A 15,665-nucleotide genomic window follows, 5' to 3' on the forward strand; every position below is an offset into this window, starting at 1 on the left:
GCCTGTTTCCTGTTGTTTGGGGCACCTGCTGAGTTTCTGTGTGGTTTCCTATCATTGGCCAATTCCTGAGTCTGAGTCTAAGACAAGAGTATTTGACCTCCAGGAAGAATACTTTGGCTCTCTTTCTAGAGCTTTCCTAGTGCTAACCTTCCCAAGAATCAAGCAATGGGTGGGGGTTGGAGGAGGCAGGGGCTCCACCACAGCATAGAGGGGAAATGGGGGCACTGAAGAGAGGAGCCAGAATTTTTGAAGAAACTGAGGAAGAAGTAAGGCTTCCAAGCCTGTCTGCTATGGATTGCCCCCTCTCTCCACCAAGGGCCTGTTTCAGACACTTTTCCCGGTTCCTGCTGAGCTACAAAGTAGGGGAGCTAATGGACTGTGTTTCTCCTGGTCTTTTGGGCCCTCCTTGGTCTGAGAGTTTCCTCCTCATTTTTGCAAATTGTTTTAATGTGATACGATAGGGTTGGGTAAACCCTATCAAAACCTAAGGTCTGGGGAAGCTTTTGGAGGACTGTGGAATCCCCATTCCTCCGTTGTATCTGGTAAGAACAGAGCCAGTACCTGCGGGCAGGAAAGCATGCCTAGACTGGATCAGAGGCAAATCTACCTCCAAACCATAGGAATCGCAAATACAAACAACAAGTGCTTTGTGTAAATAATCTTCAAAACAACACTATGAGACTTGCGTTACAGATGAGAAAAGTGAGGAACAGAGAGGCTGAGAGTTTTCAAGTTTACACAGTCACACAGCTAGGCAGCAGGGGAGCCAGGTAGTCTGACTTCAATGCTCATGTTCTTAACCACTACTGTGCTGCCAGTCAAAGTACACCGCAAGAAAAACAGCTGCTATGTAGCCTAGCACCTCCCCATTCCACCCCCAGGGAACAGACATACACAGGCAGCCAGGCCTGTAGCCATGTCACTGCATTTATCACCACCTGCGCAACTCACCCCACTCACTCACAGGGCTCCCATACCTCTCCTCCCTGGCGTTTTCCACGGAGGTCCGTCAGGCTTCGAGACAGTTTAATGACATCCTACAGGTTCCTTCTTGTGTCTAGGCTCACTTAAGCCGAGCATTGGACAGGAAAAGAGGCGTAAAAGCTTGGCCTCTGTGAACCTTAATGATATCCAGGTTTCCCCGCCCTCAGTCCAGCAGTCCTGACTTTAAACCCTCCTAGGACTCTACCAACTGCCACTTGTTCCCAGGGCTGGCTGGAGCCTTGGTTCCACACAAACTCCCACAGCCCTGTCCTGCTTTGGCTCAAATGCACTCCTCTTTATGTCTGGGGAAAAGTCATTCCCCAAAAGGAAGCAGCGGCTGCTAAATTTTCTAAACATGGAGTAATTAGTCTTCTCTCTCTCACCCCACCCCAAAGGGTTGCTTGAAGTTTGACCTTGCTGGACCTCAGTTTCCTTATCTGTAAAAGTCTGGAAAACAGATTTTTGTCCTGTCTGCCTCCTGGGCTGATAGTTGAGTGAGTACAGAATGAGTTTGGTAAGAGGAAAGAGTTTTATACACTGTTAGTCACTGAGTGAGCAGCAAGGATTTCTGGCCCCATCTGAAGGCTGTGTATATCATCTTCCACCTGGGGGCACTGCCAATGGCCTCTGTCCACAGTGCTGAAGTCACAGCCAAGCCAGCTAGGGCTCTTCAGTCCCTCTTTTTTTTTTTTTTTTTTTTTTGGTAATATACTAATTTATTCATATATATTCACTTTACATCATTATGTTTTAACACTCATCAAAAACAAAAATATGGAACACCTCACAAATTTGCACGTCACCCTCACACAGGGGCTGTGCTCATCTTCTCTGTGTCATTCCAATCTTAGCATCTGTGCTGCCAAAGCGAGTTCTTCAGTCCCTCATCCCACCTTAAAGTAAGTGTCAAGTACAGAGCTTTCCAAACCTAAGGACTGCCCTAAAACTCAGAAGCTATTGTCAAAATGTTTTTTATTTCATTTATTTCAAGGCTCTTTGTTTTTTAAAATAACTATAACACTCCTTTCAAAATCATAATATGTACAAATGGGCATGTGACTTAGCAGCTCAGGGAGAAGAGAGGCTGCAGCCTTCACTTGGTGTGGGTGAACAGCATGAGGTGACTACCCAAAAACTGATTTAACCTGAGGCTACAAGGAGAGAAGTTCAAAGTCAGAAGAGGGAGGCAGGCCAGCTCATTTGTATGCTGTACCGGCACTCCTGGAAAAAGCTAATCAGAGCCAGGCACCAAAAACTGAAACCTAGCCAGGGAAACATGGCCACTAGGCTGGAATTAAACAAGGCAGAAGAGGAACCTACGAAGACCTGAGAGGTGTTCACCCTGGAGAAGAGCAGACTTGAGGGATGCAGATGGCTGATGATGTCTGGCCAATGAGACCAATGAGATCAGCATGACCTCAAGGACAGAGCTAAGACCAAAGGTGGAGGAGAGGCAGAGTTCTGCTGAACAGGACCAAAAGATAACTGGATACCAGGGAAGGTGGTGAAGCTGTGTAAGCATATGACAGCAACGTTGAGTTGGGGTGGGATACCAGGTATCCAGTCCTCTTGAGACCTACGATGCCAGTAAAGGGTTAAGCACCTTCTGGTGCTTGCCCAGCTTTGAGGCCGGCTGAGCTGGAGGGAGACCCATGATTATATGGACCCACGTAACCCCAAAGCATCAGCATCACTGTGTGTGGAACCTTAATTTCTTTAGTTCAACCTCTTAGACCAACTGTTCTGCCTCCAGCTCTGGGTCCTGACCTGAAAGAAAAGATCCAAGATCTCAATATGCCTAATATCCCCTTCTGAAGTGGGCTCTGGAAAGCTTGCCTCTAGAACCTGATGTTGCACGCCCTCTGCTGGTCATTCCTAGCACTGTCCTTTCACTCCAAAGCAAGAAATAACCCCTTTGAACCCTTATGGTACTGGGCAGCGTAAGTTCAGAACATGCAGGGAGACGCCAGGCAAGCACCAGGGAGTTAGATCGCTAGTCAGTGTTCAGTCGGTGTGCAGGATCAGAACTGAACCTGCGGATGAGTTCAAGTATCTGTATCAAGATTAGGGTTCACCCATGCCTAGGAGGAGGGCTGAGGCTGAGGCTGGGTTTGGGGGACTATCTGGTCCAGGACTAAGACCAAGGTCAGTATCTCAGGCTGAGGCCAAAATTGGGACTCAGTGTGGGACTGAAGTCTGGGCTCAAGTGTCAGCATGAAGTACGCATCCAAGTGAGATGCTAAGAGTCTGACCTCAGAAAGGACTCAGTCTGCATCCAAAGTAATGGGATCAATGTAGCATTCCTATAGCAGGTGGGAGCATCAGGTACTGGATCAGCAGCAGTCACTGGAGAACTCAAGCAGAGATATTACCAGGGGAGAAGTATAAGGGATGGGGGACAGAATAAGGTAGTCACTAATTTCTTAGGGCTTCTCAGCCTGAAAGAAGGTAACGGGCAGGCTAGGGCCCCCTTTCTCCTCAGAAGGTGGATCCCAGCATTCTAGTTCCAGCTTCCTGTTAAAGCCCCTCATCAACCCTAGTAGTGCCACGTACAAATTGCAGGTACAATTTGGGAAGAAGAGAGGTCCAGGGGCCAGTCTCGTCACTGCAGAGAGCTGAAGCTGTGGGAGTAATCTTCCTTTCCCTTAGGATTCTCTGTTTCTCTTGGCAACAGGGCCTGGCAGCCTCCCACACCCAGATCTTAGCAACCATGGGAGCCCCTGGCAACTGCTGCCATGGTGACAAGACAGGGAACTAAGCATGGGCTGAGGGGGGAGCACTTCCTCTGGAGCCTTCAGGATTATGTGCAAGATAGAGGGCTCCCCCTCCCATCCACAGTCTGGGAGGGAACATGTGCTTCTGTCTAAACACCTCCTCACTGGCACCCACCCCCACCCCTGCCCCTGGTTCCCCTTCCCCCAGGGTGAGGAAAGGACGGGACACCTAGGGTTATGACGTCTCAATGGGTAAGTGGGAGTGTTTGGAACTGACGTGATCACGGATGCATGCATATACCAGCAGACATGCTGTCAGGGTGTCAAGAGCCACAAAGCCACACTTCATCCACTCTTTGCCATGTCGACACAGGCCTACACAGTCATTTAATCATACATGTACACTAACACAAAATCACAGGCCTACACAGAATCAGGCACACTACCACACAAAAATAATTACCCAGATATACTCTCACTCACAAATTGCAGTACAGATACAACAGTACAAATAACTCCCAATCACACTCAAACGCTTACAGACACACTCACACACCCAGATATCTGTGAACATATTGAGTAACGGTTAACTTTGTTGAGCATTAACTACACGCCAAGCTCAGAACTAGGTGCATTACATGTGTTACCTTAATTAACCCTCATACAACCCTATGAAAGACTGTTGTTGTCTATCCCCATTTTACAAAGGAAAAAATGAGGCACAGATGTGGCAAGTAATCTCACAAGGTCAACAGTCTGCCTCCAGAGCCTACATTCTTACACCCTGAGCACCTTAGTGCCTCACACACACAGCTGACGCCCAGGGAAATGCAACACAGGGCAGCAATAGTGAACCCGGCAGACAATGGAGTCCAGGCCACCAACACCTGAAGGCACAGCCCTGCACCCTCGAAGGTCTAAGCCTACAACTTAACATTAGCAGGGACCAGGTAAGGGCCGGTGACTAAACTCTCTGCCTCCACATTGGCACAGGCAAGCTGGAGGAGGCCAAATAGAGAGAACTGGAATAGGAAGAAGCAGAGCCACCCACAGCCCAGGTCCCCATGAGTCTGGAGGTGGGGGAGTGAGAGCCCCCAGATCTAAGGAGCCAGCAGCAGTCCTGGGCTCCCTCATCCTACCTTGCCTATCTCCATGTCACACTACTGCATTCCCTCACCACCCCACCTCCCCTCCCTTCCTCATTCCTCCTCACCCCACCTCTCTGTCCCAACTTTTTGCTGCTCACCCCATCTCCCACCAGGTCTATTCCTTGTTCCCCACTTCCCCTTCCCTTTTCATTCCCACCCCTCCTCACCTCCCACTCCGTATCTCCTCCCTCCTCTCCCTTTCTCCTCCCCATCACCCTTACCCCATCTCCTCTCCATCCTCCTCTTACCCTACTTCCTTTCCTTCCTTTACACCTCACACCCCTTTACACCTGGCATCCCCATAGTGAGTACTAGAAAGAAGGCAGGTAGTGGAGAATATGCAGAGCTGACCTCAGGACCCCTAGACCTTTCTCCTGCTCTGTTCTGCTCTGTGGCCTAGGAAATAATGCTCTCCAAGCCTCACTTTCCAGCTCTATCTAGCTTGCATGACCTCATGGGTATCCAAACTCTGTCTCTGGGAAACGGTAAGTGAGAGCTTCTGCCCTGGCCCTTCTTTTGTCCTCAAACTCCCTAAGAATTCCTTCCCCCGCTTCACCCGCGGCTTACCCCCTCCCCACCGCCACTCCCTCCAGCACAGATGGGCCTGGGAGACAGAGACGTGGGCGCCAGGCACCCTGTCTGCTCAAACGTCGGCTTCCGCTGGCGACCGCCTCCGCAGCCCTGCCTGCTCCGAACAGCGGGGACACTGGGGCTGAGATTTAATGGGGGAAGGGGGGCTGAGATGGATGGGAGACGCTGAGGGTATTAAGAAAGGAGATCAGTGGGGCTGAGATGAAGAGTTAAAGGGGGCAGCTAGGATAGGGGAGACCATGGGAGTAGATAAAGAATTAAGAATAGGACGAGGCAGAAAATTCATGGGGGAAAGACAGGACCAAGAGGGGAAAGTAAAAGGAGGCTAAAATGCGGGAACTCGAAGGGGAAGTAGGGTGAAAGACTGTAGAGGAATTTTAATGGGGATTGTGGGGGTTGCTGAGAAGGGACGCCGCAGGAGGGAGCCAGGATGGGGGGATAATACGGAGAAAGAAAAGGGGACTCAGAAAGGAATCAAGGAGGTGGCTACACCTGGGGAGAAATACCAGGTTAGAAAGGAGGGAGTAGAAAGGTACTTAAACCCTGCATGTCTACAGGGGTCTGTTTTGAGATTCGGTCACGTCAGGTCAATTCCGGGTCAAGGTAAGGTAAAGCTAAATCAGGTCAGGTCGAGGTCAGTTCCGGGTTCGATGGAAGACAGGTAAGACGGCGTGACCTTTTGACCCTGGTCCAGGGACTACACCTCCCAGGGTGCACTATTCTCTCCCCTCCCCTCCTAAACGCAGAAAGGAAAGAATGCCCAGAGTTCCGGCCAACTGGTCGGCGCAGTTTTCCTTTAAGGCTGCCTTTGACGTTGCACGGGTTCCAGAAGGTTCTCTCGGGATTCGAGCCGTGGCCAGTAAGTCCCACCTTCTCAAGCCGGACATTGGACTAATATAGTTGCCCGCCCTCTTTCGGGTCTGAGCCCCAGAGACCAACCAATAAGATTAAAGGGCGCGTGGAGTTTCCGCCCCCGCCCCCTTCACCAATGACACGACGAGATAGCGAAGAGGCGTGGTTGATTGATCCCAGAGCGCACCAATCAGACCCGCACCCATCACGGCCCGGAATATGTGCGCGTGTGGCCGGGTGACGGGGGCGGAGCGTGGGCGACTCTTACCGACCGCTCGTTGAGAGCTGTCCAATGACAGCAGAGGCCGAGCTGAGTGACGGGCGCACGGCGCAATGGGCGGCGCGGAGGCGGAGCCGTGGGGGCGGTTCCTGGGCCCGCTGTCTGCCGCCGGCGGGCAGGCGACTCCTGTCCCGACTGGAGGCGGCGGAGCCGGAGCCGGGAGGGGGCAGCGTGTCTGACGGACCGCGGCGGCGCCCGCAGCTCCTCACCGGTGAGGGCGCCGAGCCAGGACTCGGGGGCTCCGGGAGGGGGGTGTTGTGAAGCCAGGGGTCTCGGTGTCGGGGGAGTGGGACCGGCGGGCCCATAGGCTCTTCTGCCGTGGGGTGCGGGGACTCGGGGTCTGCCAGGTGCTCGATGTCCGCCACCCTCTCACCGGGAGCAGCCAGCGTCTGGGCCAGGGATAGTCGGCCGGGTCGGATTGGGTTCCGCGGGGCAGAGACCTTCTGAGCCGGCCCAGCCTGCCAGCTCCGGTGACATCACCCACCGCGCTCCCCGCCGAGCCCCCTCCCCTCTCCTCCCCTCATTTCCTCGCCTTTTGTCCCGTCCGAGCTCTGCTCTGCTCTGCTCTGCCCCGCCCCGCCCCGCCCATCTGCGAGGGAGGAGACTCCCAGTCAGGGACTTCATTGAGTAGGTTCTTGGGGTTTGGGGTCGGGTCCTGCCCGGAGAGAGAGGCGAGAAGAACTCACTGCCTCTCAGGCCCTCACAGACAATCACACCTGTCACAGGTACACACGCTGCCGCTCACAAGCACACACTCGCACTGCCAGCCTACTGTCACACTGCCATACAGCCGTTCTCAATCAGCCAGACAGTGCCGCATCGGAGAGCAGGTGGCCGCTGGACCCTATCCCTTCACTTTCCACGCCTGGGGATCAGGTCCAGCTCCTGCTGCACCGGACAGGCCTTGCTGGGCAAGTGCCTCTGGGAACCTGAGGAGGCGGCTTCCAGAGCTGCAGCTTTCCGAGCAGGCTCCCGGGGAGCCGTCAGAGGTGAGGGGCTGGGCCGGGCATGTTTAAGCGCACAGTGCTCTCCTGCCCATCCCCAGCATCACCCCCACTACAGGCCCGAGGAGCTTTCCGGAGCTTCCCACACTTCTGGGGAGAAGACTTCTTAGCCAGCTTGATGTTTAAAATTCAGCTGGAGCCCTTAAAACTTCGAGCGTGGACGCTGAATGGGTTTGTAAAGTTTCGGTAAGTCCCTCCGGAGAAGGGCGCTCATACCCATACCAAGTCAGTTCTCCACGTCACATCCCCTCCATTGCCATTCCTCCATCCATTCCTTCCTCTGTCTCCTCGTCTTCTCATCCCCATTCCATATGAGAACCCCTGTTCCACCTCACCCTTACATTTGAATGAACTGCACTGCTCGTTATTCATCTCCTATACCAAACCCTCAGGCGTCCATGTTCCACAAACACCTCCTCCAGTATTTCAACTCTCTCCATCTCTCTCTTTCAACCCATTGGTAACCCATTTTCCACCTAAGCCATTTCCTTTTGTCATCCCTCATCCCCCTCCATCAGTGCTTAATTTTCTGCATCAACCATCTGCCCTGCCTCTGCCAGGCCCCCTTGCCATTCCTCCTCATTTTTCATTCCTGCCTCTACATTAACATCCTCTTCATTCTTCTCCATCAAAGGCAGTGCCATGCCATGGGGCTCCTTTGTCATTCCAACACGTGGCTTGTGGGTAGGGGGAAGGAGGGAGGGAGGGAGGAAAGGAGGAAGAAAAAGGCAATTCCTGAAAGAGCTTGCCAGGTGTCTGTGGAGGCAAGAGAATTATAGGTCTAGAGCAGCTAGCAGGTGGGTGCCAGGGAGGAAGCTGGCCGCATGAAGAGGTAATGCAGGGACAGCCAAGAGGAGGGCGGGAGCATTGGAGGCTGTTCCACTTGCCCTCTGCCTAGAAGCTGCTGTAGGTCTTCGGGGTCACCCTCCTGGTGTGGTAGGGTTCCTTCCCACGCTCAGGGGAAAGAAGGGGTGGGCTGAGGCGGAGATGGCAGACCACCCCCAGCTCCCTCTCAGATGGCTTTCACTGCTGCTTCCGAAAATGGCTGCCCTCCCCCAGATGCTCTTTCTTCTCTGCCTCCTCCAACCCCGGCCTCCCCCACCAGGCGTGACGTGCTGGTAGGGGGAGAAGGGGGAGTACCCGCCTTTATAAAGCCTTCTCTTCGTCAGAGTGAGGTGACTCCCAGAACCATGAGTCAACCCAGCCACCTGCAACAGGCCCTATGGGGGCAGGAGCGAGGGCTGTTGTCCCTGCCTACCTGGGGCCTTGAGGCCTCTCTTTACCCATTACAGCCCTCACTCCTGCTGGGAAAGCCTGCACACCTCGCTGAAGCAGTCAGTGGCAGAAAAGCAGGCCTCAGCTGTGGCTGCCAGCCCGGGACATTGCTAGAAAGACTCTCATTCTCCGGGCTTTGGCAGGGGTTTGCCAAGTCTCAGAAAGGCTGGAGAGTGACTTCTGGCCATTTCCCCAAATAGATGTAGCTACAGGAAAGTCCCCTTCCCCTCACATCCAGCACAGAGATAGTGGCAGAGGGCAATGAGAGAAGAATTAGAGCCCTAGGTTTCTCCCTCCCATAACAAAGGCCCTGCACCCAGGGCCTATCAGAGGAGTGTGGGCCTGGCACCAGGACAGATCCTAAACCACAGGACAGGTGCAAGGATGGGACTGGTAGGGAGGGGACTAAGAAAGTGGTGGTTAGTGCCCGATTGTCTCTTAACAACTAAGGTTTAAAAAGGCCCTACCCTCAGGATGCTTTTGTTCACTAGCAGGGGTGCTTAGGAGGCACAGACATGTTTTCACACACAGTGTTGTCTGTGGACACTGGGAAATGAGTAAAGGGAACTGTTGCCCTGGTTGGGGAAGGACAGAGTCATCTCCCTGCTAATGAGAGAGTTAGAAACAGCAGTTTCCAAAGGCTGAGGTTTATCCTCTGATCTGAGACGCACGTGTGGCTTAGCACTGTCTAGGGAGCGAGGGCAAGGAGGCCTGGGGTCCCCAGTGGCAGAGAGGACTCCAAGCACCCACACCCTGAGTCAGCCTGGCTGGCCAGGACAGCTGACTGAAGACCCAGACCTGTCCCCAGTCCTGGGCCACTGCCCCAGCTGCCCTTAGCCTGGGCACCATGCCTGAAGCATGGCGTAGGAGACCACGATGCTCAGGTGACCTCACCCAGTCCACTGCCCTTCGCCAGCTTCTGTGCGTGGGTCTGTCAGTCTGTGGTGCTGCCTCACCCAGCAGGGCTTCTCGGGGGTCCTCAGTCTGGCCCAAGAACCTGGGCCTTAGCCTAGCCCCAAGAAGTGGGCCACAGACCCCAGCTTCCTGCTGGGAAAACCTGCTGGGAGCTAAGGAAAGAATCACAGAATCCTAGAATGTCAGAGCTGGAAGAGATCATCTAGACCAAACCTTTCATTTTACTGATGGGGAGACAGAGGGCCACAGAACAGGCATGACCTGCTGAAGGTCACACAGTGAGTCATTTAGAGCTTGCAGGATCGTCAGGAGCAGGGCTGGGGCAGAAGAGAAAAGGGTATCAAGGATTGTCCCTGGGTTTCTTTCAGAAACAAGGAGACCAGTGCCGGTCCAGTGGCTGTGATGGGCAAGGATTATTACAAGATTCTTGGGATCCCATCGGGAGCCAATGAGGATGAGATCAAGAAAGCCTATCGGAAGATGGCCTTGAAGTACCACCCAGACAAGAACAAAGAACCCAACGCGGAGGAGAAGTTTAAGGAGATTGCAGAGGCCTATGATGTGCTGAGTGACCCTAAGAAACGGGGCCTCTATGACCAGTATGGGGAGGAAGGTAAGAGGGCAGTGCTCCAGCCTGATACTGGACCCCTGTCCTTGCCTGGGGTCCTGGGTGACCCTGTTCTCATAGCAAGGAACTGGAGGTTGAGGAGGGGGTGAGGGAGACAAGTGTTCCCAGCACCCACACCCAGAGGAGAGAAGAGACCACCCACCACGCAGTCTCAGCCTACTATAGCTCTCCCCGCCTCTCTCTGTCCCTCTGCCTCCTCAAGTGCAGGCCTTAGAGAGGTCTGGAGCTAGAGCCAGAGGCCTTCCCCCTCCCTCCCTCACCTCCCAGCCTTATTAGTCCTGCCTGCAGTCCCTGCAGCTTTATTGGCTGATGAGGAAGGTCAGGGAAAGGGAGTATGTGGCTCTCTGAGGACAGAGCACCTATAGTCATCAGCATAAAAGTTTGGCCCTTAAGCAGCCTGGAAATTAACCACTGGAGCTCAGAGCGAGAGATGGTCGTCCCCTCCCCTGCCCCCTCCCTGCCCACTTCAGGCCAGCAGAACAGAGGCGGAGCTTCACCTCCCTGAGGAAGTGGCAGGGATCCAAGGGTGGAAGGGGAACTGCTGCTGGCATCCTGCCCCCTCCCTGGGGTAGCTGGTGGCCACGTACAGAGCGGCAGGAAAGGCCCAAATAAAGCCTCTGAGAGGGCGGCCCCTCCCAGTACATCCCACGGGCATGATGTAGCTGCTAATTCTGGACCTGCCCCTCAGGGCCGCCTGCCATCCGCCAGCCACAGGCACCTGTCAGGCTATATTAAGAGACATTGTCACAGCTGAGGACTCTCCTTCCCCAGAGGAACTGTCCTTCCTCCCCAACGGCATCTGCCTTTCTTCCACATTCTCCTCCTTACTCTCCCCACTCTAGCCTCAAAATTAGATGGGCTAATGATACCTACTGTACCTGATACAGAGTATGTGCTCAAAAGAATATGCTTTCCTCTCCTCCTTGCCTTGTGCTCCACGCCCCTGTCCTCTGTGCACCCCAGTCCTCCAAAGTGCCTCTTCTTATTCGTCATGCCACGAGTTCCTTCCGTTTTTCCCTGCTCACCTGCTAGACTTGCCAACTCCCAGATTCACCAGGCATCTGCTGGAATCCCCAGTATTCTCTCAGCTAAGAAATTTTTCTGTCTGGGAGGGAGGGGGGCCGTAGGGGTGGGGGAAAGGGAATCAGTGCAGACACCATGCCACCCTGTGGCCTGTCTAGGAACTGCACTCACTCTTCCAGGGGCCTCCCCTCTTGTTTAGGAAGCAGGTGGGAGCTGGGAGAGCCAGCCTAAGTGAACGGCAAAGCTCAAGCCCTAGGCCCAGACACCAGGTCCTCATGCAGATCTGCATCCCAGCAGGGCTTCTGAGAATGCAACACGCCCTTAAGGAGACATCCAGGACCTGGGGAGGGAGAAGCAGGCTTGGAAATGTGGGTTATATTTCTGTCTGCTCTGCCCCCTCCCCAACAGCCAGCCAAAAGTTTGTGCACACAAACTCTCTGTGCAGCCCTGGCTGGGGACAAGTTGTCCCCAGCTTGAAAAGGAGGTGGTAGGGTACAGCAGGAACCCCTACAGAGAAATCACCCCCTGCTGTCATCATTAGTCCGACCTCCCTCTCACTGAGCTCTGCCAGGCTTCTTGAACTCACCTGATAATCAGACCCTCAATAGAAGGAAAAACAGATCCTGAGTCTTAAGGGAGGGGTGAAGAGGCAGCTGCCGGGAGTCTCTGAACTGCCTGCCACTTGGCCTCTCTAATGAAACCCAAATCTGCACTGTGGTCCCAGGAATAAGAGGCTAATTTAGGTTCAGGCTTCCACAGCCAAATGAAATTCTAGATAAAAGGCCTCAGAGAGAAGAGTCTCTTCCCCTAGCCTGGGCCCCACTGCTGAGTCTACATATTCTAGATCATTTCTCAGTGTTAGTCCCCCCACATCTGCTCCCCACGCCTCCACTATCCCCACCACCACCATCCCCCGATGAAGGTGGCCTCCAGGAATATGAGCCCCTTAGACAGGACCTGACTCTAGAGAGCAGCTGGGGTCGCCACCTGCAATATGCCAGCTCATTCGTGCATTCTGGTTGCTCTGACATTAGGTATGGGCTAGAGGGCTTGGTGCTGTGTAAGTCCAGGGAGCCCATTCCCATTGTAGTCTGTGTCCATCCACTGTGTGAATGGCACCCCAAGGAGTTATGCAACACTGAGCCCTGACTGTGGGAACAAAACATTGAAAACTTTTTCCAGAGAAATAGCTCCTTATCTCCAAGCTAATGAGCTTTCCTGCTTTTTTGGGCCCCCCTCATATCCCATTTGGGCAGAAGTCAGGGAAAGAGGAAACCATGCTGGAAGCAGAGTGAGAGTGGGGTTCCTCCTGGACTGTATCCCCACCTTATTTGGAACAGCTCGCTTACTAGCCCCCTGTGTGGTCAAATCCTGTCTGATTGCTTCTTGCCCTATGCGTCTTCGGAGATAAGCAAAGATTTAAGAGCCAGGTATGACTTGCAGTGTGACCCCAGGCCAGGTACTCAAGGCTTTGTAAGACATCTTTGGGCCATGGGTACGTGGAAGAGATTACAGGACTAGAAGTCACATCCTCCAAGTCTTCTAGTCTTAGCTTTTCCACATGTCGGGTAACTCGGCCTCTTTCAACCTCAAGATGTGCTTTATTATTAAAGATTTTTATTTTTCCTTTTTCTCCCCAAAGCCCCCCAGTACACAGTTGTGTATTTTTAGCTGTGGGTCCTTCTAGTTGTAGCATGTTGGATGCCGCCTCAGTGTGGCCTGATGAGCAGTGCCATGTCCGCGCCCAGGATTCAAACCGGGGAAACCCTGGGCCGCCGCAGCGGAGCGTGGGAACTTAACCACTTGGCCACGGGGCCGACCCCCAAGATGTGCTTTATTATTAAACAAATACTTCAGAGTAGAAATTAATCTTGCCAGAGACTTCTTACTCTATTAGGCCAGCCCTTTCTGGGAGTTAAAGGTTGCTTCTTTTGTTAGGCCCATGAACTGGGAACAAGTGGGCAGGGGAAGGAGACTGTGCGGGTGGGGGCAGGAGCAGCCACACTGCCCCTAACTTGTCCTCCTTCCAGGCCTGAAGACTGGCGGTGGTTCGTCAGGTGGCTCCAGTGGCTCCTTTCACTACACCTTTCATGGGGACCCTCATGCCACCTTCGCCTCCTTCTTTGGTGGCTCCAACCCCTTCGATATCTTCTTTGCCAGCAGCCGCTCCACTCGACCCTTCAGTAGTTTTGACCCAGATGACATGGATGTGGATGAAGATGAGGACCCATTTGGTGCCTTTGGCCGCTTTGGTTTCAATGGGCTAAGTAGGGGTCCAAGGCGAGCCCCAGAACCACTGTACCCTCGGCGCAAGGTGCAGGACCCACCTGTGGTGCATGAGCTGCGGGTGTCCCTGGAGGAGATCTACCACGGCTCCACCAAACGCATGAAGATCACAAGGCGGCGCCTCAATCCTGATGGGCGAACTGTGCGCACCGAGGACAAGATCCTGCATATTGTCATCAAGCGTGGCTGGAAGGAAGGCACCAAGATCACTTTCCCCAAAGAGGGCGATGCCACACCTGACAACATCCCTGCTGACATTGTCTTCGTGCTCAAAGACAAGCCCCACGCACACTTCCGCCGAGATGGCACCAACGTGCTCTACAGTGCCCTGATCAGCCTCAAGGAGGTGGGGCCGGGGTCAGGTTGTGTGTGCATTGGTGGGGGAATGATGGGACATTCTGTCCCCACGTCAGTCTTCTCCGCCTTTCCTAATTACTCTACCCCACCTTTCCTCACTCTCTGCCTCATTCTCCCCAGGCGCTGTGTGGCTGCACCGTGAACATTCCCACCATTGATGGTCGAGTGATCCCTTTGCCCTGCAATGATGTCATCAAGCCAGGCACCGTGAAGAGACTCCGAGGGGAGGGCCTTCCTTTCCCCAAAGTGCCCACCCAACGGGGAGACCTCATTGTCGAGTTCAAAGTTCGCTTCCCAGACAGATTAACGCCACAGACACGACAGATCCTTAAGCAGCACCTACCCTGTTCCTAGGCTCTGCCCCAGCCAGCCCAGAGTCTACCACAGCAATACCCCCCACAGTCACCCCACCCAGTGTGCACCCAGTTTGATGTCCACTGGACACTGGCAACTTTTTCTAAAATGCAAAAAAGCCACTAGTTTTCAGGAAAATGTTCCTGTCCCTGACCCCTTTCAGAGCTGGGCTGCCTTGGGGGAGTGGGAGGGAGGTGGGGAGAGCTAGCCCAGGCCAGGGGTCAATTTTCATGTCACTAGCTTCGAATCCAGTTCCCACTCCACTGACTGGAGAGTGAGCTGAGTGCTACTTGGAGCCAGAGAGCTTCCTTGTCCTTGCTTGTAAATAGCATGTCCTCCTTCCCCTCAGCTTGGCTAATACCTCTCCTCTCCCTTCCCTTTGGCTTCCTCCTGTTGGGGGAGGAAGAGGATAGAAAGGACACTGCTTTCCCACCCTAGCCTCACCCCTACAGCCACAGTGTCCAAGGTTATCACACACATGTTCATGCACACAAAGCATTCACCCAGAGCTGTCTGTGCCTCTCCAGGGTTGAGACAGGAACGAATGGTCCATAACCCATGAACCAGGCCATTGAGCACGAGACACTTTTCATGTGGGGCAGGGAAGCGAGCGGGACCCTGAGCAGCCTCCTCGACAGCTCCCCTGCCAGACCTGCAGAGCTGGAAGTTCTGTCCTCCATGCTGCTCTTAGGAATGTGCGAGGGTGCAGGAGAGGGAAGGGGGCCTGCTGTATTAAAGCTCAGAGGTGGGGGGCAGGGTCCATCTCCTAGCCTTCATCAGGAAGGGAAAAGGCTTTGGGGTCAGGTGGCAGCTATTCCCCACCAAGAGATTCAGGGTCACAGGTTTCTCCCCACACCTCTGAACTCAGGGCCTAGCCACCCCCAAACTTCAAATCCCATTTTTGTGATATGTGAAGCTACTTATTTCTTACCCTTCATGGAGGCTGTGTGGGGACTTTCCAGCCCTTTGATGCCTGTGTGACCCCACCCCGCTCCCACAGTTATATAAAAGTCAAATAGTGAAGGAGCTAGGGGAAGACTGCTTCAGCCAGGTTCTGGGGTGGGGTCTTGAGGTTTTCTCACTTTGACAAGCCCCTGAATGTTTTTATAGTAGTTTTTTTTGTATTTTTTTGTAATGACAGTATTATGGAAAAAAATAAAGTATTTTAAAAATACAGCATCTAAGCAGGAACAATGAACCTGGGATGGGGGTGGGTGCGCAGTGCCACTGGCAACCTCCCTTCAGGGCCCTGGC

At 53.6% G+C, this 15,665-nt stretch overlaps 1 protein-coding gene and 1 non-coding gene across 7 annotated transcripts; one reads left to right on the forward strand and one right to left on the reverse strand.

Annotated features, from left to right (window-relative positions):
- Window positions 1-1,752: 1,752 nt before the first annotated feature.
- LOC139079787 (U6 spliceosomal RNA) lies at window positions 1,753-1,855 on the reverse strand. The gene has a single exon (XR_011533721.1). It is a non-coding gene; the product is annotated as a U6 spliceosomal RNA (small nuclear RNA).
- Window positions 1,856-6,477: 4,622 nt separating this feature from the next.
- Window positions 6,478-15,587, forward strand: DNAJB5 (DnaJ heat shock protein family (Hsp40) member B5). 6 transcript variants are annotated; one of them, XM_070595561.1, is made up of 5 exons: window positions 6,589-6,780; window positions 7,295-7,558; window positions 10,132-10,376; window positions 13,445-14,046; window positions 14,178-15,587. In XM_070595561.1, exons 3-5 carry the CDS (start codon window positions 10,166-10,168, stop codon window positions 14,409-14,411), a joined length of 1,047 nt encoding a protein of 348 aa, XP_070451662.1. In that variant the 5' UTR covers window positions 6,589-6,780; window positions 7,295-7,558; window positions 10,132-10,165; the 3' UTR covers window positions 14,412-15,587. The 6 variants fall into 6 exon arrangements, with proteins under 6 accessions (XP_070451660.1, XP_070451662.1, XP_070451657.1 ...); XM_070595556.1 differs by having other exon boundaries at window positions 6,648-6,780; window positions 7,295-7,759; XM_070595557.1 differs by lacking the exon at window positions 7,295-7,558 and adding an exon at window positions 7,632-7,759 and having other exon boundaries at window positions 6,654-6,780.
- Window positions 15,588-15,665: the final 78 nt, after the last annotated feature.

The sequence above is a fragment of the Equus przewalskii genome, chromosome 26 (assembly GCF_037783145.1).
Source record: "Equus przewalskii isolate Varuska chromosome 26, EquPr2, whole genome shotgun sequence".
NCBI lineage: Eukaryota > Metazoa > Chordata > Mammalia > Perissodactyla > Equidae > Equus > Equus przewalskii.